Source organism: Sinohyriopsis cumingii, chromosome 16 (assembly GCF_028554795.1).
Source record: "Sinohyriopsis cumingii isolate HCF-2022 chromosome 16, ASM2855479v2, whole genome shotgun sequence".
Taxonomy (NCBI): domain Eukaryota; kingdom Metazoa; phylum Mollusca; class Bivalvia; order Unionida; family Unionidae; genus Sinohyriopsis; species Sinohyriopsis cumingii.
This window is the reverse complement of record NC_142976.1, coordinates 66,834,608-66,858,564: the sequence shown is the minus strand read 5'-3', so window position 1 is coordinate 66,858,564 and position 23,957 is coordinate 66,834,608. Positions and strand designations below refer to the sequence as shown.

Here is a 23,957-nt window from a genome sequence, read left to right as displayed (position 1 = left end):
AGCTGGGTATAAATCATGGATTTCATTTTCAATAAGATTGACATTCTGATTTGGAAGTGCTCATATTAGACTTACATTTTTTTTTACCTCCCAAAAAACTTTCTGAGTGGAAGACTTATCGACAAATGAACTCCGTGAGTCAAGGAATGGTGTCAGCTATACGCACAGCATTTTCTAAGGTTTCTATATTGTACTCATCAAGATAGGTTTTAACGTCACTATGGATGCAATTCGTGAACTCTTCATCTAATATGAGTCGCCTGCGGCTATCGTAGACTTGTCCAACCTTTTTGGTTGAGCACCCCCTATCAAATAATTGTTCTTTTACTCTTGCAAATATTACATATGTTTGTCCAGTATCGTTTTTACTGTTCCTAAACCTTTGTCGATATGCCTCAGGTACCAACTTACACCCTTTCAAGAAACATTCATTAACCAGACCATAATCAGCACTTTGTTGTACTCTCTGTGTGTGTGTGTGATTTAGGTTTTTAACGTAGTTTTAAAAAAAATTCAGTCATATCGCTACGATGAATGTAGTCTGACAGTTTATAGTGATGTATAGCATCGTGCCACAGACATATAGCTTCATGTCCCACCTAGTCACATTATCCTGCCACCAGGTCGACCAGTCCTAACACTAACCTCTTAATGCTGAGCGCCTAGCGATGCAGCAGTTAGTACCATTTTTGCAAGTATTTGGTATGACTCGGCCGCAGTTCAAACTTGCGACCTCCCGCATCCGAGGTGGACACTCTAACCACTAGGCCACCAGAGCGGCATGTTGTACTGACAGTGAAGTATATACTTCTAAGTCCTAAGCCATTCATTGAAGAATCCATTGCATTGGAAGGATCATATTGTCTAGAAAGCTGGGACAATTTATCTTTTTGAAGGACTCTAACTCTTTGTGAGTATGATTTAAAATAAAGTTCTTCACTTTAGATGACGTGAAAGCTCGTTGGCTTCAATATATTTTTCTCAAATATGTGAAATTAAAATACCCGGGGATAAAACTCCGAAACATAGTGAATTTAAATTCAAAAGCAACATTTATTCGTATCCTGAACGAGCCCCCAGTTTTCTGTTATGACTATATGGTAATAAACTAGGAGAAAAGAGCGAAAACGAACAAGTTTTGTACAGTTCAACAAAGACATTTTTTTCCCCTAGAATAAAAAATTAAAATCGAAAAGAAACTTATGGTATTGCGAATTAAATCCTAAATAGTCCGATAAGTTTTATCACAAGTCCAAAAGTATGATATTCCAACAGGTTTTGCAAATTGATGGTAAGATGATCTCGTTATTGTGGTTTGAAATTAAATTAATTAAGGGCATGTTAATAAAAAAAGGATAGAACACAAGGCGATACAATTATATTATATTCATCTATCTAACAAGACCCCAGTTTCATCTTTTAGCATGTAAGTTTTATTTAATACAATAATATAGAGTACGATATTCAGTATATAAATATATTTATTGTCTGTGAATGTGTGTGTGTGTGTGTGTGTATATATATATATATATATATATATATTTATTTATTTATTTATACACACACACACACACACTTTCATTTCAGGGAAAACAAATAAAATAATGTCACTGCTTTAAGCAAATATAAGTAAAAGAGATTTCATCTTTGTAAAGAGAGGACATCACCATTTTAGTGTAGTTATCATTTTGTTCATTATCATTAATATGACGTCATTAGTTTGCTAACCATGCTTCTTCCTTTTTTTAATGAAAAAAACTATAAGCTTATAATACAGTAAACAGCATCACGAACGCCAAATTGTGTGTCCATTTATTGAGAATTATTCCAGAGCTGCATGTTCAGTATTAATACATTACCTCATTAAAACAGTTAAACTACACACAAACGCAACATTAATCTAAAGTTTCACTTAACATTTTCGCCCACAAATTTATTTGATTTATACCAGCACATATAAATTCCTAAATCGTTTTCATATCGTCAATTTCTTTACATTAGAGACAGTATCCGTGGCCATTTTGTTTTAGGAAAGGTTAAGGTTGACAAACGTCTGTATCTGTCATTATTATCCTTTTTAACACGACAGGACAACGACTACTTCCGAATCAGTCTACACCAATTCAAACAGCCGAGGTTAATCCGATTGAGGATGAAAGTTGGTTGTGAAACATTACATACAAAACACTAAACCGGCAACAGAATCGCAGTTAAACTTTACCTTTGTTGCTAGATTTCCTATTTGATAGATTCATAAAAATTTCGTGACAATGGATTTTCAGTCATATAAATCTGTTGCCACCTCATGGTCAGAAAGTAGCGATATAGATTTTACGATTGTTTCAGTTGTTGAAACAGAAAGGAAAATAGTATTTCAGGTTCCCGACACAGCCGTTTCATTCTTTGTCGTTTGTCCAGAGCCATCAGACAAAACATCACGTTGGGTAATTATTATCTTTTCTCTCTAATGTTGTTATAATTATTCAAACTGAGACTTAGTTTTTGTTTTAACCCAGTTCTAATGAAGTGAATATGTTAAACTCCTTTATTATGAAATTTGGCTATCTGTTTTTGTATAGTAAAACTATAGCACAGCTCATATTGGGCATGTACGCGCACTGACTAACGTTTTGCAGCTATAATAATAGGTGTCATTTTGGAGAATCTGACTATGCATACCTTTAAATGGTATTTATTCACTTTGTTTTGCACCTTGTCCATCAAAATTCCATTGAAGATTAATGTATAAATTTCTCCAAAAATGCTTAACTGCAGATTCAGTGATGACTTAATTTGACATGTTTAGGTACAGTCAAGTAAGCAGGGTGATTCTGTTAAAACGGTTTTTTTGTTGCACTATGATGTAAGAGGGAACGCCACTGTAGTTGGGAAGAAGATGTACTAGAAACACAGATATGCGATTATGTCATTTATAAGCCTGGGAAAACACTCGTAGGAAAAATAAATTGGCAGCAATAATTAACTTTGTATATATCTTCTGTATGGTATGTAAATTCTTTTATTTCAGTTTGTACACAATACCCATTGTTTCAATACAAATGTTATTTCATGCACATAAAGGACAATAGAAACACAGATGTCAAATCAGATTAATTTTAATTAAATTTTATATCGTGCTAAGATATCATTTTGAAAATACGTTGTATGTACAAGTTAAGAATTAAACAAATTGTATGTAAGTCCTCTGTCTCATTCATAGTTGAAAATCCATACAGGAGATGAATGAAAAGTGAAGACTTTTTGTTCATGCGATTGTACTTGATTCCCCCGACACTAGTAATAGTTCATTCCATTATCGACTTTCTAGACCCATTGTAATGCCAAACTGTTATTGTAAAAGTCCATCGTAATAGATAATTATCATTTGGAAATTTTGTTATGACAGTTAATAACCAAATCACTAAAAGGAATCATGATTGAATAAGCCTTGTTTTAACACTTATGATTAAATCTTAACAATATAATGAGTTTAAAATTTATATCAGTAAATGTGCTCACATGACCCGTGTGACTTTTACTATAGAGAATTTATGGATACTGTCTGTATCAAGATGTTTATCATGTTTATCATGCAAGCATTTACAGCTGAGGTGGGCAAACTTTCCAGTGCAAGTGCCGCATACACAAAGTTACACCTTGTCTCGGGCGGCATAGTTCATCAAATAAAATCATTAATATTTGAAATATTTGTTAATATATTGTTAATATTTGAAAACTTAAACTTCAAAAGAAGCACATTTATTTGATAAACAGAGTCAGTGCGAATGATGACTTGTTCCTAGGCCGCACGAAAACCTTGGCGAGCCGTAGTTTGCCCACCCCGATTTACAGCATGGGACTAAGTGTGCCATATTATTAGATGAATGCATTTGTACAGTTACTTTATACCTCATTTGGAGATACTTTGCATGACAGCTGTGTACATAATTTATGTAATGCTGTTAACATGGCCTTGTCGCAGTTGCAAGAGTAACTAGCCTAATTCACAAGGCCTTGTAGCAATTGCAAGAGTAACTAGCCTAATTCACATGGCCTTGTAGCAATTGCAAGAGTAACTAGCCTAATTCACATGGTCATCAGATACATAGTATGAAGGATGTTTTAGTATTTTTTTTTTGGGGGGGGGGCACCAGACAGATGCCCCCCCCCCATCCTAACCAAAGCTGTAAATGGTTTATGTGTATTTGTTGCCCCCAAAGGTGTGTTGTTTGTATATTTTATCTCTAATTTGGAATTTAAATTTTTGTTTAGAATTTAAGTGTTACATTGCACTCAGTTTCATTAATGATTACCATTAATGCCATTTTTTTAAAGTCATTGATAGACTGGTTGAATGTGATAATTTTAGCAGCAATACAAAGGTAAGATCTAAATAACTTGCCAAAAATGACAAAAGATGATGTGCAAAAAATGGGTACTTTCTTCATGAATTTTAGTGTTTACCATCATCATCATCATCATCAGTCTCAAGACCTAGTGTGGTCATTGAGGCACTGCTGCTGAACATCTGACCAGTTCCCTCCACTTGTCTCGATCATGTGCCAGTGCCTGTGTCTCCGCAAAACTTTTCCTTGTCCATTCTGTGATGTTGTCAGTCCACCTTTTTCTCTGTCTACCTCTCCTTCTGCCACCCTGGATGCTGCCCTGCAGGACTGTTGTGGATAGACTGTTGGCTCTAGTGACATGGCCATACCATTTCAGCTTTCTCTTTTTGATGGTGGTGATGAGGTCCTCATATTGGCCTACTTCGCACCTGATGGTGTTAAGCACTTCTTCATTTGTGATGTGGTCCATGTAAGAGATGCCAAGGATGGTTCTGTAGCATCTCATTTCAAGTGACTTGATTCTTGATTGTAATTCTGCTGTCAGGGTCCATGCCTCACATGAGTACAAAAAGACTGAGATGATTAGAGCTCGCAATAGTCTGATTTTAGTTTTCAGACAGATATTCTTGTCTCTCCAGATGTGTCTTAGCTTTGACATAGCTGCCATTGTTTGTGCTGCTCTTGACAAAATTTCTGCTCTTGATCCCTCTTCAGTGATTGTGGAATCAAGATATTTGAACTGGTTCACTGTTTCCAGTTAATGTCCTCTGACTTTAATCTTGGCTGAGATGTTTACCATAGACTGTTATAAATTATTTTTCTAACTGAACCATTTACCACAAAATTCTTACTTTATAAAATATTTTGTATCATAAGTATGAATGTCTTATTGTGCATGTTAAAAATTTGTCGTAATTGTAAAAACATTGATGTAAAGGTTAGAGTTATCTCCTTTATCCATTTATCCAAGTTTGTCAGGACAAATGAGGCAAAATCCAATTTGATGCGAAATCATTCTAAATATTTTGGACTTGTATATAATGTACTCATGGGTCACCATGTGGATAGACTTTGCTACAGTGTAGTCTTTGTAAAAGTTAGTACATAAAAACATGTGAATAGACACTTCCTACAGGTCTCTCAACAGACTCTGAGGCTGAGGAGTCCTGGACTCTTCACTTGTGGAACTCAGGATTCCCTAGCCTATTTCTTAGAGTCCTGCCATACACTTGGGATTACCTCACTTTCAGAAGGATAAAAAGAAAAGGAAAAAGTATGTAATCATTATTTTAATATGTATCATGATTGAATTCATGGCCATTTATAATATCTCACTAAAAAGAAAATATTTTTCAGTGAATAAAGTGTTTCGGTTAAACACTTTCTGTAAATTTATGCTTTTATTTTACCCATACAACAACACCAAAAACCAAAAAATAAACTGCAACAATAAGTAAAATATGATTTCCACTCAGACCAAAGAAAGTAGAAAGACCTTTCATTACACTGTACCATTCATAAATGTGTATGTATGTATGTATGTTGTGGGGTTTAATGCCATTTCTTAGCACACAATAGGCTATGTATGGCAGCCACTATTAATGGCGGAGGAAGAACCCGGGAAAACCCTGGAAAGAACCACCGATCCACGAGAAGCTACTGGCAAGCTTTCTCACATATCCACATTGGTCGAATCCTAGACTCGAACCCACACAGACATAGGTGAGATGACAGTGGTCCGTACTGGAGAGCACTTTAGACCACTCGGCTACACGGGGCCCCGTATGTATGTATGTATGTATGTATGTATGTATAACTTACTGTCATTAAATGAAACAAAGTAATGAAAAAATATACAAACCAGCATATGTGCCAAAAACTTCATTCAAAGTTAATTCATAAATAATGCCTCAAGAGTTGACCCTTAGGAATAAAGGGGAGATTTAACATGGGCCCTTTAGAAAAGATGACCAATTCATAGCAAGGTGTAGCAGATTTGTACTGTTGTTAAGATGAATTCACATCAGCTTTAGGTACTTATACTCAAATATCATCTGTCAAATAGAACTGTGGTCTATTCTTTTTTGTTTTTGTTTTGTTGAGTTTTTATGTCTTTTGTCAGCATTGGTGTCATTTCATCACAAGTCTGTTTCCCAGAAAATGAAAACAGCTTTTCCAACCCATTTTTATGAGTTGACAAACTTTTCTGCAGTTTAAAAAACAGTCTTGTAGTGCTCTGTACAAATCACATGTGCTTATAAAGTTATTTTTTTATGGCATATTGACGATTTGACAATATTGTCCAAATCAAACTCTGAGAAATCTTTGACTACTTTCATGATTGATATTCATGTCATCAACAATTCAGTTTAAACACCATTACTGCCAAATTTGGCATCATTTATATGACAGAAAGGTGCTTCCATACACACTCAATAGAACATTGCTTTCTTTTAATTACATCAGAAGATAATTACATTGCTTAGGGTTAACTGTTAATTAGGCACAGTGGCTTCATACCTGCTAACTTAAGTGTAGGCCTCAACTATTCTGCAGATTGGCTGCTGCTGACCAAACTACTGCATGTTCCCTAATTAATGTTTTCACTTTAATTAATTCCCCCTCCCATTATTTAAGAACAGAAATTTTAAAGATGTAGCTTAAGACTTGTACTTTTCAGTACCAGTCTGCTTCAGATCCAGAATTACAAAAAATTGCTGCAGCAGTCTAAGCTGATCACATTGTTACAATGTATATTGTTATGTATATTTAATTTGTTTTATTTGTTGGCTTTTCAATGATATTTCTTTATGATTGTGTATTCAATTTTCAGAACATTATTAATAGTAAACATGTTTATAGTATTCATTCTGACTTTAGAGACTTCTCGAATGGAACAGGGTATTTTCACAAAATGGTAATGTTGACCTAGTTCAAGTATGTAATATTGTTTATCTAAAAATGACTCATTCTTGCCTTTATATCTTGAAGCAGAATCATTGTTATTGTTCAGTTTTTTGTTTGGGTGGATTTATTTATTGAAATTATTGTTAACCTTTAATTACAAAGTGCTCAATAATATTCTTGGACAGAAACATTAATTTTGGAATTATAGTGAATTCAGACAGGGTTATTTTTTAACTATATTATTGTGATACATCAAAAGACTTTTAGTACATCATCACACTCTAGGCAATTGGCACATTACCACACTAATGGACTACGGGCACATCAACACATTTAGTATTGGAATATATTTAAAATACTGCTTGAATTCAGTTGGAACATCACACATTTGGACTTGTGGTGGAACATTTATTACTATCTGGGATTTAATTCACAATGCTGTAAGTTTATTTTAAATTTTCACTTGGTTATCTTGGGAAATAAATTATTTATTGAATTTTTCATTCTTGTCTGTGCTTAGTTTAAGACCATGGAGTCATAAGAATATATCAGTGTATAAATTATAAAGTCATAGACACATGTAGTGTTAGTTTGGTGGAAAATTAAAAACCAGTCCTTTTTCAGCTATCTGCTGGGTGAGAAAATGTGTTGATCAGTTAATCATTTTAACTGTGCTTAAATGACTGAATTCAGCTGCAGAATGACCCCCACATGTACATATGGTCATTATAAGAATACATCAAAAGAACAACTTTAGCTTTTATTGTTGTGCTCTAATAAATGCCCTTCGTTTGGAAAATATAACACACCTGGGGACATTCATTAGGGAAAATGCTGTTTAAAAAGAGGAACATGTCAAGGCAAAAAGAGGCATGTTACAGGGATTTTTACAACTCCATGTCATGGTAACCCTTTACAGGGAGAAATAATGCAGCTTTTTGATAGTTTAACATGTATTTGATCTGGATGCTTAGAGTCATGTTCCTGCATTATTATGTAAAATAATAATCTTAGGAATGAAAACATCAAATGCATTTCTTGTTGAGTTACATGGTGGCCTAGTGGTTAGAGCATCCGCCTTGGATGCGGGAGGTTGTGGGTTCGATCCCCGGCCGAGTCATACCAAAGACTCACAAAAATGGTACTAACAGCTACCTTGCTTGGCGCTCAGCATTAAGAGGTTAGTGTTCGGACTGGTCGGCCTGGTGTCAGGATAATGTGACTGGGTGGAACATCATGCTACATGTCTGCGGAATGATGCCTCAGCTCTAGATATCACTATAAACTGTCACACTGCAGACATCTTAGTGATATGACTGAAAAATTGTTAAAGCTACGTTAAAAATCCAAATGACACACACACACACACACACACACACACTGTTGAGTTACAGTTTTGGTATTATAATAAAGTACAAGAAATATCATAAAGAGTTAAGTGTTGGACCCCTTTTTTGATTGTGAAACTGTCAGTTTCTACATTAAAGTAGCCATCTTTACATGCGAAAGTCTGGTTCACATCCTGTACAAATGATGCTGAAATTGACATATATTATTCAGTCATCAGTCTGATTAAAGACCTGTAGAGTTAACTTCAGTTTTTGGTACAGATCTGGAAAAATGCGGACATGAAAACAAGTATGGAAAAATTACAGCTTGTAGTAACAAAAACTCAGTTGAACTCCAATATACACAGACATGGCAAAGTCGTTATTAATATAAACACTCATTAGAAGGAAATAAAAATAAAAAGCCTTTGTCGGTGAATCTGGATCAGGCAGTATATAGAGAGGTGGTTAACAGTGTCCCAAAATCTGCATTTTATTGGATGCCCTGAGGGAGGAGAAGTGATACCTGTTGTCAATTAAGTCAAGCAGACTGATGTACCATGCTATAAAATCTAACCAATGCATGTACATTTTTAGCTACACTGGCCATAGACAATAAGAGCTTTTGGGATGGCCTTTTCTTCCTTGTCTGTTTTGTCTGTTACCACACCTCTTAAACTACGTTTTTGGAAGATTGAAATTAAACTTTCACATATATTCAATGCAAAGTCAAGTTGTTCCTAAATAAAAATGCTGCTGCTCAGACACACAATTCAGCCAGTAAAGCAACCGGCAACCGTCTTCAAAATCTTATCGCTTCTACTCCTGAATGGATGGTGATCTGAGTGTGGGGGTTTCAGTAATAGATTTCTTATGATGTGATCATGTCTAGTTGTTCCTGAATGAAAATGGCACTGATCTGACTTCCAATATGGCCACCATGGCAGCCATCTTAAAAATCTTGTTATTGGTACCCCTTCAAAATGGAAAGTTATATTGACATCGGTTTTCAACAGAAGACCTCTTATGAGGTCTAATTGGCCCTAAATGAAAATGGTTCTGATTAAACATCCAGTATGACTACCAAAGTGGTCATCTTGAAAATCCAGTAGACCTTCAGCATGGCCTCATGGTATCCATCTTTCAAACCTTGTTATTGCAACTCCTCCTAAATGGGAAGTCATATCGATATTTGTTTTTCACGAAAACACTAATTATGATATCTTTTAGGTCAGAATGAAAAAGGTGCCAATCTTGTGAAAATCTAAATCTTGATATAGCTATAGTCCAGAATTAATGATCATACTGACATGTTTTTTTTTACCAAATTAATATTTATGATATTTAGTTGGTCCTAAATGAAGATTGTGCTCCACTGACATCCAGTATGACTGCCACAATGAACATATTGAAAATCTTGTCACGAATTCACCTGATTGGATGATCATATTGGCATTGGGTTTCCGTCAGAATTCCTTTGGTGGTTTGTCCTAAACAGCATTGATACTGATCTTACATCTATTATATATGCTTCAGTTGCAAATTTGAAAATCTAAGCTGCTCTCAACACTCAGCTGTTAAAAAGAAGAAATGGTCTTGTCTTGGATTCCTCAAAATTCTATTCAGACATTAGAGTATCAGTCCTGTTGAGGGACTCTTGTTTATAATTACTCTATAATTTTCATTACTAAAAATGTCACTTTTGTCATCAACCATTAACTTCCCACTCAGTTGATATTGACTCAGTTCTATGGCAACCAAATTATTAGGGCTTAGGAACCTAAAATCTATTTTCTATAAACAACTAATACATAACAAATAGTTTCCCATGAGTATGGTTTAACTATTAGGATTATTATCTTGGCTTGAGTAAATGACTGTGTTTACCACATTTTATATTCTAAGGTTTTATTTTGTAAACATTCGGAAACATCTAGATGGTATCCATCCATCCATCCACTCATCCATCCATCCATCCATCCATCCATCCATCTTGTAAATATTGGGGTGGAAATTCACCAAACTTGGTTGCTCATGTGTTGACTGTCTGTAAAAGTGGTGTGTTTTTAGTGCCATTTTTCTGGGAGTCTAGAAGATGCTGGAGTTCAAATACTAAACGAAACATACATTGGTATACACTTTACTTACTTAATAGATCTGCACTGTTTGGAAAGGGTAGGGTCAGGGTGGGACTTGGCGGAATGGGTAGGGTCATGGTAGGACTTGGCGGCATGGGTAGGGTTAGGGTGGGAATTGGGGGGAACATGTAATGAAAAGAATAGGGATATACCATGATAATGTATGAAAGTAGCTCTGTTTTCTTTTATATCCTGTACTGTAAGGATCATATGTATTTTGTTTTTTTAGGTTGTATGGAGCGATTCAGATGATGTCATTATGAAACTTCAATCGGTCCAGGACTTCATAGATTCACGTCAAGAGAAGTCTTTACTTGATATTTTAAAGAAAGTGAACTCTGAGTTAATACCAGTAAGTACAAATACAAACAGGTCCTAATTTGTTCATCTACACACAAAAAACAAATCCATTTCATAGTGAATAGCTTTGATATTGCTGTAAGCAATGTCCACCCTTATTTGAATTAAAAAAGTTCTTTGCTAATTGCAAAAACTTGTAAGCATTTCCAGGCTTTAGGTCTCAATATTACCAGTATTCCACTAGTCCAAGGCTTGTAAATTTCCAGTTGAACCAGTATTTCTCACAAATTTAAAAGTCCAGTGACTAGTAAAGTTTCTTATGTGCTTGACATCACATTGTAGGAAGGACTAGTAAAAATTAGGGAAGATAGTACATTTGCTACAAAGAAATGTTTGCAGGATTTTAAGCTTGTACTTGGTTTGTTTTAGTTCTATTGACCAAAAGACCTTATGGTATGGCCTGTTGTGATTTGTCCAGTGTCTGCTTGGAAGTTAGCTAAAGTTTTGTTATCACTAATCTTCCTAAACTACTTCAAGAATTGCCTAGGTCTACTTGGTCCTAATGGTGCTACAAAAACATCCAATACATCTGCCGTAGTGGCCATTTTGTTGTTAATACTATACCAGAGCACATGGTCACATCAGTTGGAAGTTGTCAGCAAAATACTTTTTATGTCATCTAGTTGGTCATGGATGAAAAGAGTGCCAGTCTGGCATCCACTATGGTGGTAATTTTAAAAATCTTGTTATCATTACTTCTGCTGATTGGAATTCATGTTGATATAGGTTTTCACCAGATGACTTGCTTTTGTCTAGTTGGTCCTGAATGAAAATGGTGCAACTTGGGCATCCAGTATCATCCAATATAGTCAACACTATAGCTGTTTAGAAAACCTTTTTGTTACATGTACTTCTTCTGACAGAGAAACTACTTATGGTTCTAGATTTTATCACCAATTGAATGCTGCATTTGGCCACAACCCACTTCACTGTATTCATGCATTCTGTGTAGTACTATTTTGCAATTCTTATCACAAAGCAATTCACCAATTGCATAATATTGATGCAGATTACTTTTATATGCCTTCCATAAGATGGAGCATATCATCTTATGTCCATTAGTCAATCCGACTGTTGCCAATTTACCAATTTACCTCAAGCTCTCTACCTTGTACAGTTAGCAAACCTTTTAGTTTATTTTTTACCAGTTGTAACAAAGAAGCCAATGAATTTTATGGTCAAATTGTCTGATGACTAACTGAAAGAAGAGAAATGCTATTTGCACAGTAACATCAAATTTACTTCCAATATCCAGATGAAGTTGTGCATGGCTTGTACATGGATAAGGAAGAGGTCTATTGATATTGGGCTGAGAAGGTAAGTTCAAGGTCATTGTATAACTGAAAGAAGAAAAATGATTTTGCAGAGTAACTTTTGTTTTTTTAGAAAGTCTCCATATGGCTGTGCAAGCTTTATGTTTTGAGCAATATGACTTTCAATTTAGGAAAAGTAATGATAGCAAGAGTTTGAAAATGGCCATCATGTTGAACATACTTGTGGTCAGATCAAAACCATTTTTATTTATGATTATCTTCAAATCATAAAAAGTTGTCTGGTAAAATCCCCATGTTGATATGTCTTTCAGTATAGTAGGAGTAGTGATAATAATATTTTCAGAGATGGCTGTTATTGTGGCTAAATTAATGTCAGATCTGTACTATTTTGCTTTAGGGTAAAGAAGAAACCTATGTTACTCTGGGAAGTAAAGGTCAGATGTCAGAAGTTTTGGTTATTCAATTAACTAGACATCACAAGAAGTTATTTGATGAAAACCCCACAATGAGATGACTTTTGGTTAGGATGGGTTTTAATAATAATATTTTCAAGATGGCTGCCATTGTGGCTATGTTGGATATCAGATCAGAAATATACTATAGGGTAAATTAAATGAAGAAACTAATATTATTCTGGAGACTAAAAGAGACTTGTGGTAATTTAAATAAGAAAATAATAATTTCTGCACAGTAACTTTAGTTCAGGACTTGCTATGTCTTTTTTACAGTTGTATGTTGATGCTGATGAAGACGAAGCTTCTGAAAATGATAACTATTATCAGGAAGAAGATATGGATGTTGAAACAGATTTACCAGCTGCAAAAAGGTCCATTTCTTTGTAGTATTTGATCTTGCTTATTTCTGTTTTTATCTTAATACTTTAGCAGGAGATTTTTTTTAATACCCTCTGTAAGTGAATAAGTCAGTAAGTCTGGATTGAATTTCATCAAACATTTTTTGTGTGTAATAGGATGTCCTTTTCATGACCATCAGTGAGGGGTTAGAGATTTTGGGTCCCTTCCCTAAGGTTCCTGATCAGACATAGAACACTTGCATTTACAGTGACAATTTTTACAATATTTTTACCACGCTTTAAACATGCAATTATAGCATGTTGATGCATCATATGGGTTACAACCCGGAGTTTCCTTCAAAACTTGAGTTACTGGTACAATGAAAACTTGTGATCCAAATTATTAAAACTTGTTATCCTGACTGTCCATGATGGAACTTTTTTGGACTCCAAAACTTATTCAAGAATATCTTACTTTTAATTTTCTTATGTGTGTGTGATCTGGATATTTAATGTAGCTTTTAACAATGTTTCAGTCAGATGTCTGCAGTGTGGCAGTTTATAGTGATGTCTAGCACAGGGGCATCATGCTGCAGAAATGTAGCATGATGTCCCACCCAGTCACATTATCCTGACACCTGGCCGACCAGTCCTAACACTGACTTCTTAATGCTGAGTGCCAGCAAGGCAGCTGTTAGGACCATTTTTATATGTTGTTGGTATGACTCGGCTGGTGTTTGAACCCGCGACCTACAGCATCCACGGGTTTCAACGCCGGTCTAGTCATACCAAAGACTTATAAAAATGGTGCTAACAGCTGCCTTGCGAGGTTAGTGTTAGGATGGGTGACTTAAGTCCAGAGTAAGAAATTTGTACTCTAAGTGCTTAGTGAAATTTAATGGTGAAACAACCTGGACTAAAACTGGAGGTTCTGGAAGCGTGGACTTGCACAGTAGAAGGTTCTAATTCTTCTTATCATTTTCTGTCATGCCTTACTTCTAGTTTGTCCTCAGACAGCATGTAAATACCTTTGGTAAGCAAGTCAGATGAAAGCGTGTTCTATGTTTTTAATTGCAGCAGCATGGATGGTGAAGAAGAAAAGGCAGAAAATTTCTTTGGTGCAGGTGGAGATGCAATGGCAGTGAAAAGACTTTTGAAAGGTTGAATTTTGCAAAGCTTAGAGTAGCTATAGATTTTAAAACCTGTGTCCTTTAATAGTGATTTTATTGCCATTTATGTAATGATAAACCTCGATAAACTTAACTTTAATCATTCAAATTTTTAATTCATCCGAACTAGTGCTATTTTGTTTCAGTATTTATAATCTGTTGATACAGATATGGACAAAGTTCCCACTAACTGTTAAAATATGGGATACATTGGTCAGTTTGTGCACTCTGATCTGGACAGAATGGAAACATTCACTAATTCAAGGGTACATGACATGATTTGAAGCCTGTTCACAAGTAATTGAAGGAAGAGGAATTGGTTTGGGAAACACTGTCATCTCACCAAAGTTCTGGTCATCAAAGTCTGTGCCCTGATTCATTGGGATAACGAAATTCTGATGTTGGTTGCATACTAAGTATTTGACAATATCATACAGCACTCTAGCAATCCAAAGTCTGTAATGTAATTAGGTTTGTAAAAACATCGATCTAGTGTTAAAGTCACACACAGATGACGGTCATGGTCACAGAATAATACACCCACACGAAATCCTCTAAATATGTTCTAATTTGTACATAGTTTTTCAAGAGTAAAAACAAAAAATGTTGGAGATAATTTTGTGGATAATCATCATGATGAATACTGTTAATCCAGTTATGTTTTACCAGGGACTGGGCTTTTCAGAAGGTCATAACCAAAAAATGTTTTATGCAAATTCATTGTTTTATTTTTCAGAGGGTTTTTGTTCATATCCATGATGATGATGTTGGACATACATGCAGTAAACAAGTTTTACCATCCTTTCAGTGTCAATATACATGTAGCAATCAGACATAAATTGCCAGTATTCATCAATTTGTTTATTAATCTGAGATTGTTGATCTGTTTCTTAGTGACATGCAAATGTTCATAAAAAGTAACATGTATCACTCAGAGCTAGTGAGGTATAACCCTAATTAATGTACATTACAGTATCTAGAATCTTCCTGGTTCTGGCTACAACAGCTGATATGAGTCATCATTGCCCTCATCTCTGGCAGTAGCAGAACATTTTTTTGCTTGCTGGTGATCACTAATTTCAGAAACAGTAATGTTCCGTTATTGGTATGATCATAGAAGTGACAACATCATTGTTAGAATTAACATAATCCAAGAAATCAATATCCATGCTACTGAACTTAGACAAGTAGACAAGCATAGTGCATCATTATTGTCATTATTATTGCTGGCAATGATATCTGTTTGCTCATTATGCCCTTCATTAACAAAATTATTTCCAAAAACACAACCCATGGAAACATTACACCATGCACCACATAAAGCATGCTGATTCTGGACATAATGTTTATTCACACAATATTTTTGTTGAGGCTCACAAGGGTTAATGCATGACTGTACCTTGATTTCAAAATGAAGATGATTCCTTGGAACACAAGAGAGATTTTACTAATATACTGGTCTTGAATGATAGATTAAAGATATTTCAGAATGATTTGGCCAAAAAAGTACTAAACAATGTATTTCTTGTCATGCTTTAATTGCATTGATCTAGCAACCCTGTGATTTTGAACTACTGATAATGAATGAGGTGTAATTATTATGTTTTTGTTACCTTTCACCTTTGTTACACCTATGTTTTTTATGAATGAAATGTGGTTTTCACACCTTTATTACCTGCCACCTTTATGCTTTTGTTATTTAAACAACTATCATTGTTTACCATTGGTGCATCCAGTGATACAAATGTTATAATTAAACTAATATTTTCTTTGATGGACCACACAACAAAACACTATAACCAATTAAAAGGTTGTAAGAAAGGAATGATATAGCATGGACCACACAAACAAAACACTGTAACCAATTAAAAGTTTGTAAGAAAGGAATGTTATAGCGTGGACCACACAAACAAAACATTATAACCGATTAAAAGATTGTAAGAAAGGAATGCCATAACAAATCCTTTGGATTATATAGTAATTAGGAATTTGGCATGCCAATTTAAACTCAGTCATTTTGACAGAGAAAATATTGTACTGAAGAACATAATAAAGAATCTTTATTGTGCATGATAAATGATACTGTTTTCTGTTTGGCCAGCTACATATATTATCTGACACAGTATGCATTTCCCCATAACTACAGGATGCTATACATGATGGGGGAATTATATCTGACACAGTATGCATTTCCCCATAACTGCAGGATGCTATACATGATGGGGGAATTATGTCTGACACTGTATGCATTTCCCATAACTACAGGATGCTATACATGATGGGGGAATTATATCTGACACTGTATGCATTTCCCATAACTACAGGATGCTGTACATGATGGGGGAATTATATCTGACACAATAAGCATTTCCCCAAAACTACAGGATGCTATACATGATGGGGGAGTTATGTCTGACACTGTATTCATTTCCCATAACTACAGGATGCTATACATGATGGGGGAATTATATCTGACACAGTATGCATTTCCCCATAACTACAGGATGCTATACATGATGGGGGAATTATATCTGACACAGTATGCATTTCCCATAACTACAGGATGCTATACATGATGGGGGAATTATATCTGACACAGGATGCATTTCCCCATAACTACAGGATGCTATACATGATGGGGGAATTATATCTACTTCAGTAGGCATTATTGCCCAATAGTTTTGTAAGATGAGCTTGATATCTTGTGATGTACTAAAAATTGGTTACTTTCTTCAGCTTGGGTACTTTATTACACCAGACAGCACTATAGGAGTACAGAAAGGAGGCAACATTATAATCATGATGATGATTAAATATGCTAAACAGTTAAAAAAATAATGCATTTTTTATTTAACAAGAAATAAATATTTATAATTTTATTATTAAGGTCATGAAAAGTCTCAGTGATAAAGGATATGGCAGTGTTATGTGTTATTACTTGATATTAAATGTGAAATGTCTCATATATAAAGGATATGGCAGTGTTATGTGTTATTACTCATAAAATAATACAAGTCTTAGGTATAAAGGATATGGCTGTGCTATGTGTTATTACTCATTATAAAATTAAAGTCTCAGGGATCAAGGATATGGCAGTGTTATGTGTTATTACACAATATAAAATATGAAATGTCTCATATATAAAGTATATGGCAGTGTTATGTGTTATTACTCATTAAAAAGTATGAAATGTTTCATATATAAAGGATATGGCAGTGTTATGTGTTGTTACTCATTAAAAGATATGAAATGTCTCATATATAAAGGATATGGTAGTGTTATGTGTTATTACTCATTAAAAAGTATGAAATGTTTCATATATAAAGGATATGGCAGTGTTATGTGTTATTACTCGGAGAATATGAATTCATGGTGATAAAGGATATGGTAGTGTTATGTATTATTACTCATAAAATATGAATTCATGGTGATACAGGATATGGTAGTGTTATGTGTTATTACTCATAAAATATGAATTCATGGTGATAAAGGATATGGTAGTGTTATGTGTTATTACTCATAAAATATGAATTTATAGTGATAAAGGATATGGTGGTGTTATGTGTTATTACTTATAAGTATAACTCTGCTTCAGATCTGAAAGTAATGCAGAATGCAAAACAGTTTGGAATAGAAGGAGCTCCAAGGGCAGATAATCTCTTTGTATGGGTAAGTTTCTTATAATCCTACTGATTACAGAAAGGGGTGTTAATCATTTCTTTACTTATAAATAATAATTAGAGATAAACTAATTAATTATTTAGGGATAAACTACACTCTAATTAAGTAGAGAGAATCTACACTCAAATCAAGTAGAGACAATATACACACTAATTAGGTAGAGACAACACTATTTAAGTAGAGACAATCTACACTCTGATCAAGTAGAGACAATCTACACTCTAATCAAGTAGAGACAATCTACACTCTAATCAAGTAGTGACATCTACACTCAAATCAAGTTGAGACAATCAACACTAATCAAGTAGAGACAGTCTATACAATAATCAGGTAGGGACAATCTACACTCTAATCAAGTCGAGACAGTCTACACTATAATCAAGTAGAAATAATCTACACACCAGATCATATTGGAATCCTTTAGGAAAGAGGTATGCACTGTTCTGTGGAAGGGGAGGGGGTTGTGATACAGATGGTGATAAGCACTCAAAGTCGGGGGTTCTGTCCACAGTTCATCTTGGCTTCAAAGAAATGGGGAAATTTATCCTTATTATTGATCTTTCCCAATCCAAGAAATGTATTAAAGAAAAATGCTTAGAGAGGGAGACATCATTCTTGATTAGGAATGCCATAAGGATTAAGGACAAATTAGTTTCCATAGACCTCCAGGATGGTTATGTACATACCTCAAACTTCCAGTCCCACAAGAAGCTCCTTCAGATGTGTCTAGACAAGGTCATTTGATTTGCCTAGCTTCCTTTCCCAGAACCTTTACCAATATGATAGGGATAATAGTGCTTCACTTAAGATTGTTATGCGTTCTCTTCATTCAGTAAAACAAATCTCTGAGATGTACCTTCAGATTACCACTTGCTTTTAGAAGACATTATTTATTTGGGATTGATCCATAACCAGAAGAAGTCAGATGTGTCTCCTCAATATTTCACTTACACGAGGATAAATTTCTTCACAAATTAAGGGACAGTTAATGTTTCCCCCAACAGGTTCCCAAAGATACTCTCCATCATACAAAGTATGTTCAAGTAGACTATATTCTCATAGCCGCTATTTGTTTGATCTGGGGACCCTTAACATGGCAGTGGATTTAGTTCTTCTTGGAAGCTGCAGCTAGCAAACTGGGGACCTCACAAGGACCCCTCTTCAGCTTGCATTCATTCAGGATCCAAATTATGTTACCACCTGACAGATTTTTTAACCAGGGTTTTGTTATGCACACTGGTGACTCACTCTTTCCTGTAAAGTGATCACATAGAGTCAGATGGGATAATCCAGGGTTTGAAGTTGACAAAAGCAGGCCAACACTTTGGTAGTTGCAATTTGATATTGCTATTTTAACAGAAATGAACTAGAAGTTTCTTGCCTGTAGTATTTTGGAAGTGTGATTAAATTTTTTATTTCAGAATAAGACATATGCTAATGGACATAGAAAATAGACACTTGTTTGTTAGTTGAAAATATTACATTTATAAAAATGCTACTAGTGCTGGAAAAATTATGGTTGATACATACAACACAGTGGTCATGGTACATCTCATATTTCAAGGGGATGCATTCATGCCCTTTTTCATTCTTGGAGGCCTCCTCAGATGGACAGGGAGCTGCAGTGACTCATTGGTTAGCATACCTGACTTGCAGATAAAAGGTTGTATGTTTGAATCCCACCATGAGATCAGCTCAGATATATTCTTGGGCAAGGCACATTACTTCATTTGCCTTGGTGCCAAATAATCTACTTGTTTTTCCATAAAACACCAAACCAAATAGAAACAAATGAGATGGATAGCTTTGGAGGAGATCACTCTTGGAGCCTACCATATTCCAGGCAAGACAAATAGTCTGATGAACAGGTTGTCAAAACAGAGACAGACAGTCCTCATAGAATGGTCTATGCATCAGCTGGTTTCGTAGGGGCTTTTTCAGTTGTGGAGGAGGCCAGTGTTATACTTGTTTGCAGTGAGATTGAGAAAGAAGCTACCACCTAATGTTGCTCCATTCCCATGACCTGGGAGTACATGGGTGGTGGATGCCATCAGTCTGAAGAGTGGTCGACTGTACCTTTTAGATAATACATGAAGTCCTTTGAGTCCTTCTCATCCTGATAGCCCCCAGTTGCTCCAGTGGTCAGGGCCCAGGAATCTCCTGTCTTTTGGTAGATGCTGCAGTGGAATTTGGGAGAGATCTGCTTTTGCAGCACAGAGAGTCCCTCCAGCACAACAATCCACAGATTTTCTGTGGATCGTGTCTGGCTCATATCAAACGATCTAAGAGTATTTTTATTTGAGAAGGGTTGCAGAGTACATCTCTCAGTATAGAAGCAGTCAACCACCAAAGTATATGATGCCAGATGTTTAGTATTCTGAAACTGGTACACATTAATCCAACCTACACCAACTGGACCATAGTTGTAAATTTTCTTCTCATTCTTTTGGAAGGGAAATACTCATCAATGTCATCCATTAAAGGGCTATATAGAAGTCATCTCCAATATACTGAAGTTCTCTATGGGCTCCACCATAGGGTAAAATTTTTATCTTTCAGATACCTTTAGCTTCAGAGACATTTCTCTTTCCTTAGTGAAACATGTTGTGTGTTCTTTGGTTGTTATATAAACTATTTTCTGAACCCTTGAGTGAGGCTTCCTTTGAGAACTGTATCATAAAGATGGTCTTCCTTCTGCCAGTAAGCAGGAGGAGTGAAATGTATGCCTTATGAAAGTGGCACTCTAATTCCTCATCATTCTACATTAATTTGATATTGCACTAGAGTGAAGGCATCTATGCATTATGCCTTATTCTATCAACCCAGCAAGTTGTCAGATCATTCCTCCAGCAGCAGGGAAGTTGAACAGACCAGCGTTTCCAGCCAAAAAAAACCTTCCTACGCGAACTTTCTCCGTAGAAGCCTCGGATTTCATTTTTACGGCCTTCTACGGAAGCTAATTTTCATGCATTTCAGACCGAGTGCATCGGGTGGTCGCGCCGGTGTGTTAGTAAATATAGCGTCCAGGACAGGAAAAAATAAAAGTCAGGGAATAATTTTTTGTGTTAATTTTTTTGTTGCATGGTTGGGCTGCTTTGGTCCATTTTACGTCGCATTAAAATAATATACTTGAAAATAATATGAGTCGGAAAACTAGCACAGTTGGAGAGCCTCATTCTGCTAGATTAGCGCGAGAACAATTAGCGGCACTAAAGAAACTTATTCCAGTAAAAGAATTATTCAAGGAAAAGGTCCGAGCACACGAAGACGCAGAACAGGGATTTACCGAGTTATCGTCAAAATTGTTAAAGCCAGTTACCGAAGTAACCGAAAGAGTCTTTTTTGGTGACGATGATGATCCGGATATTAGGAAACGTGGAATTCTTCCCGTGTTGAGAGGAATCGAGGAACACTCACGAGAATTACCGGAACGATTAGCAATACTAGCACAACAACGCGGGCAACAACAAGGAGAAGGAAGAGCAATTGGCTATACAACAGAAAAACCTGGAAGAAGAAAATTTGAGGGAAAAAGACCTGTAGGAAAAAAAACGTTCCGTCTCGAGGATTTAAGAGGAAATTTCACCGAGGCGGGATGGCAAATGATATCACAGCCACTATCGCTTTATAATGTAGATGATATTGGCAAAGTTGCCGAGGACAGTTTTCGTGATCGAGGAGAATATCTGACTAATGAAGGGAAAAAAAGATACGCAAACCGTAAAATTTGGTATGATATGTTATATAAAGTTTACACGGGAAAATCACAGGTGAGAGAAACGGATCCACGTTACAGAAGATTTTTGGAAGCCGCGAAGGAAAGAAAAAATTATAATGTGCAACAAGCGGAAGAAGAAAAGCAACAAGAGAAAGAAAAAAGGCAACAAGAGAAAGAAAAAAGACGACAAGAGAAAGAAGAAAAGTCTAAATCTTCACGAAAAAGAAAAGCAAAATTAAAAGAAAAAGTTCAACCACAGGAGTTTGAAGAAGAAATTCAACCACAGGAAGAAGATATTCAACCACAGGAGTTTGAATTTCGACCACAGGAATTGGAAGAAGATATTCAACCAGGGGGATTAGGGGCCAGACCAAAAGAAAGAAGTCAACCTCAGAAAAAAGAGAAAAAACCAAAAAAGAAAAAAGATAAGAGCGACCAGGAACCAATAGTTCAACCAAGCGATTACAAACCACCTGGGGATGAGAGAGTTCGAGCATTAACTGAGGAAGAAATTGCATCTCGTTCAGGATCAATTGATTATAATAAATCTGCCGATTATTATTTGAGAGAAGATTTTGCAAGATTGGTGGTTGCTGCGAATTATACTCCAGAAAATAGAAGATTATTCGTGCGAGAAAATTTCGTTGATACAATCAGATCAGGAGATTGGTCGGCGATAATTTATTTTGGTAGTTTAAGAAAGCCGATAGATTACTACGATCTTAAATATTCGGATTTTTTACGGGAGGTCAATGAATATAAAGAAAGGCAAAGAAAACGATTATCATTGTCACCACCACAATATCCTGGAAAAAGCGCGTCACCACGGGGAGATCCTAGACCAGGTACACCACCACCACAAGATCCTAAAATAGGAAGCGGATATACCATTTGTCCTGACAGCGTCGTCAATGACGTATCTCGCCTCGAAATATTAATAGGAGGAAAGCGAGCCGGAAACAATTCTTCTGAAATAATCAACGAGGCCTCAGATATTTGTCGGCGATTATTTCGCGGTGGCGTCATCAATTCCCACATTTACAAAGAGCTCGTTGACGAACTCATCGATTAAAACAACATAATTGAAATAACATGATCGTTCACAAACATCAACGCAGACCTAGACAGGTCCGCATAGTTAACTCTCGATTGCCCGTATATAAATATATTCACGGTAATGGATTAGGCGATATCGTTGGAAGCCTTGTCACGCGAGTAGTCCCTAAAATCGGACCCGCAGCTAAGCAAATTGCATCAAAGGCAATAGGAAAAATTGGCGAGACTGTCATCTCTGGCGTTGGTAATTTAGCCAGTAAAGGTTTCGATTTTGTCAAAAACAAAATATCAAATTTGATGCGCAAAAAAAAGCAGCCCGTCAAATTACCTAGCACCAGCGAAATGCCCGCCGATGTCAGTAAAGTTATAAACGACGCAGCAAATAAAAAATAAATGATCTAGTACAGGAAGTTGCAAACACAAATTTCGCAAGGGAAGTAGCGAACACAAGTTTTATATCAGGCAGCGGTCTTCGTTTTAGATGATATTCTTAATAATAAATGTTCGCACAAGTGTCAAACGAAGTGTTCGACATGGACGAGCCTGTAGGCAAGGACACATCCGTGCGTGATTTCCAGTATATCTCGTACGACGCAGTTGAACCAAATACACCTAATCGCTTGGAAATTCAAGTTCACGATACGACAAGATATTTTATTCCATCTGAGGCATATATCGAAGTTGTCGGGGAAGTTATTAAAGCGGATAATACCATCTATGCAGCAGATTTTAGGGTCGGATTTGTTAACAACGGCATTATGGCATTATTCAAGAGCGCCACTTATATGATTGACGGAAGAGAAATTGAGTCAATTACCAATGATACTGACTTAGCAACAACGATAATAGGCCTAGCTAGATACTCGGATGATTTTACTAGATCAGCTGGCCCTAGTATGATGTTTGCCAAAGATAATTCTGATCGCCCCGATAGTAGGCCGTATATCGTCAGACGACCGACTGATCGCGCCAATCCTGCCGCTCCCGCTGGTAACGAAGATATGATTATTAATACTAATCCTAATTATAATCTTGGATTTGCCACGCGAAAACTCACGCTAGCAGGAGATCGCAGAAGATTCTCTTGTGCTATTCCGTTATCCCATATATTCGGATTTTGCAGGCATTTCAGGAAAATTATCTACGGAGCGAAACATACTATTATGTTTGTCAGAAAAGGAGATAGC

At 35.9% G+C, this 23,957-nt stretch overlaps 1 protein-coding gene across 2 annotated transcripts in view; it reads left to right on the top strand.

Moving 5' to 3' along the window:
• The first annotated feature begins 2,135 nt into the window (after positions 1-2,135).
• Positions 2,136-23,957, top strand: part of LOC149780704 (ubiquitin-conjugating enzyme E2 Q1-like) — a 59,536-nt gene continuing 37,714 nt past the window's right edge. Inside the window, exons 1-5 of one of the 2 annotated variants that reach the window (XM_089937743.1) lie at positions 2,136-2,444; positions 10,949-11,071; positions 13,082-13,179; positions 14,227-14,306; positions 17,911-17,984. In XM_089937743.1, the coding sequence (XP_089793869.1) occupies positions 2,271-2,444; positions 10,949-11,071; positions 13,082-13,179; positions 14,227-14,306; positions 17,911-17,984 (549 nt within the window). In that variant the 5' untranslated portion in view covers positions 2,136-2,270. Of the gene's footprint in view, positions 2,445-10,948; positions 11,072-13,081; positions 13,180-14,223; positions 14,307-17,910; positions 17,985-23,957 lie in introns of both variants that reach the window. The other variant, XM_089937742.1, reaches the window with a different exon arrangement.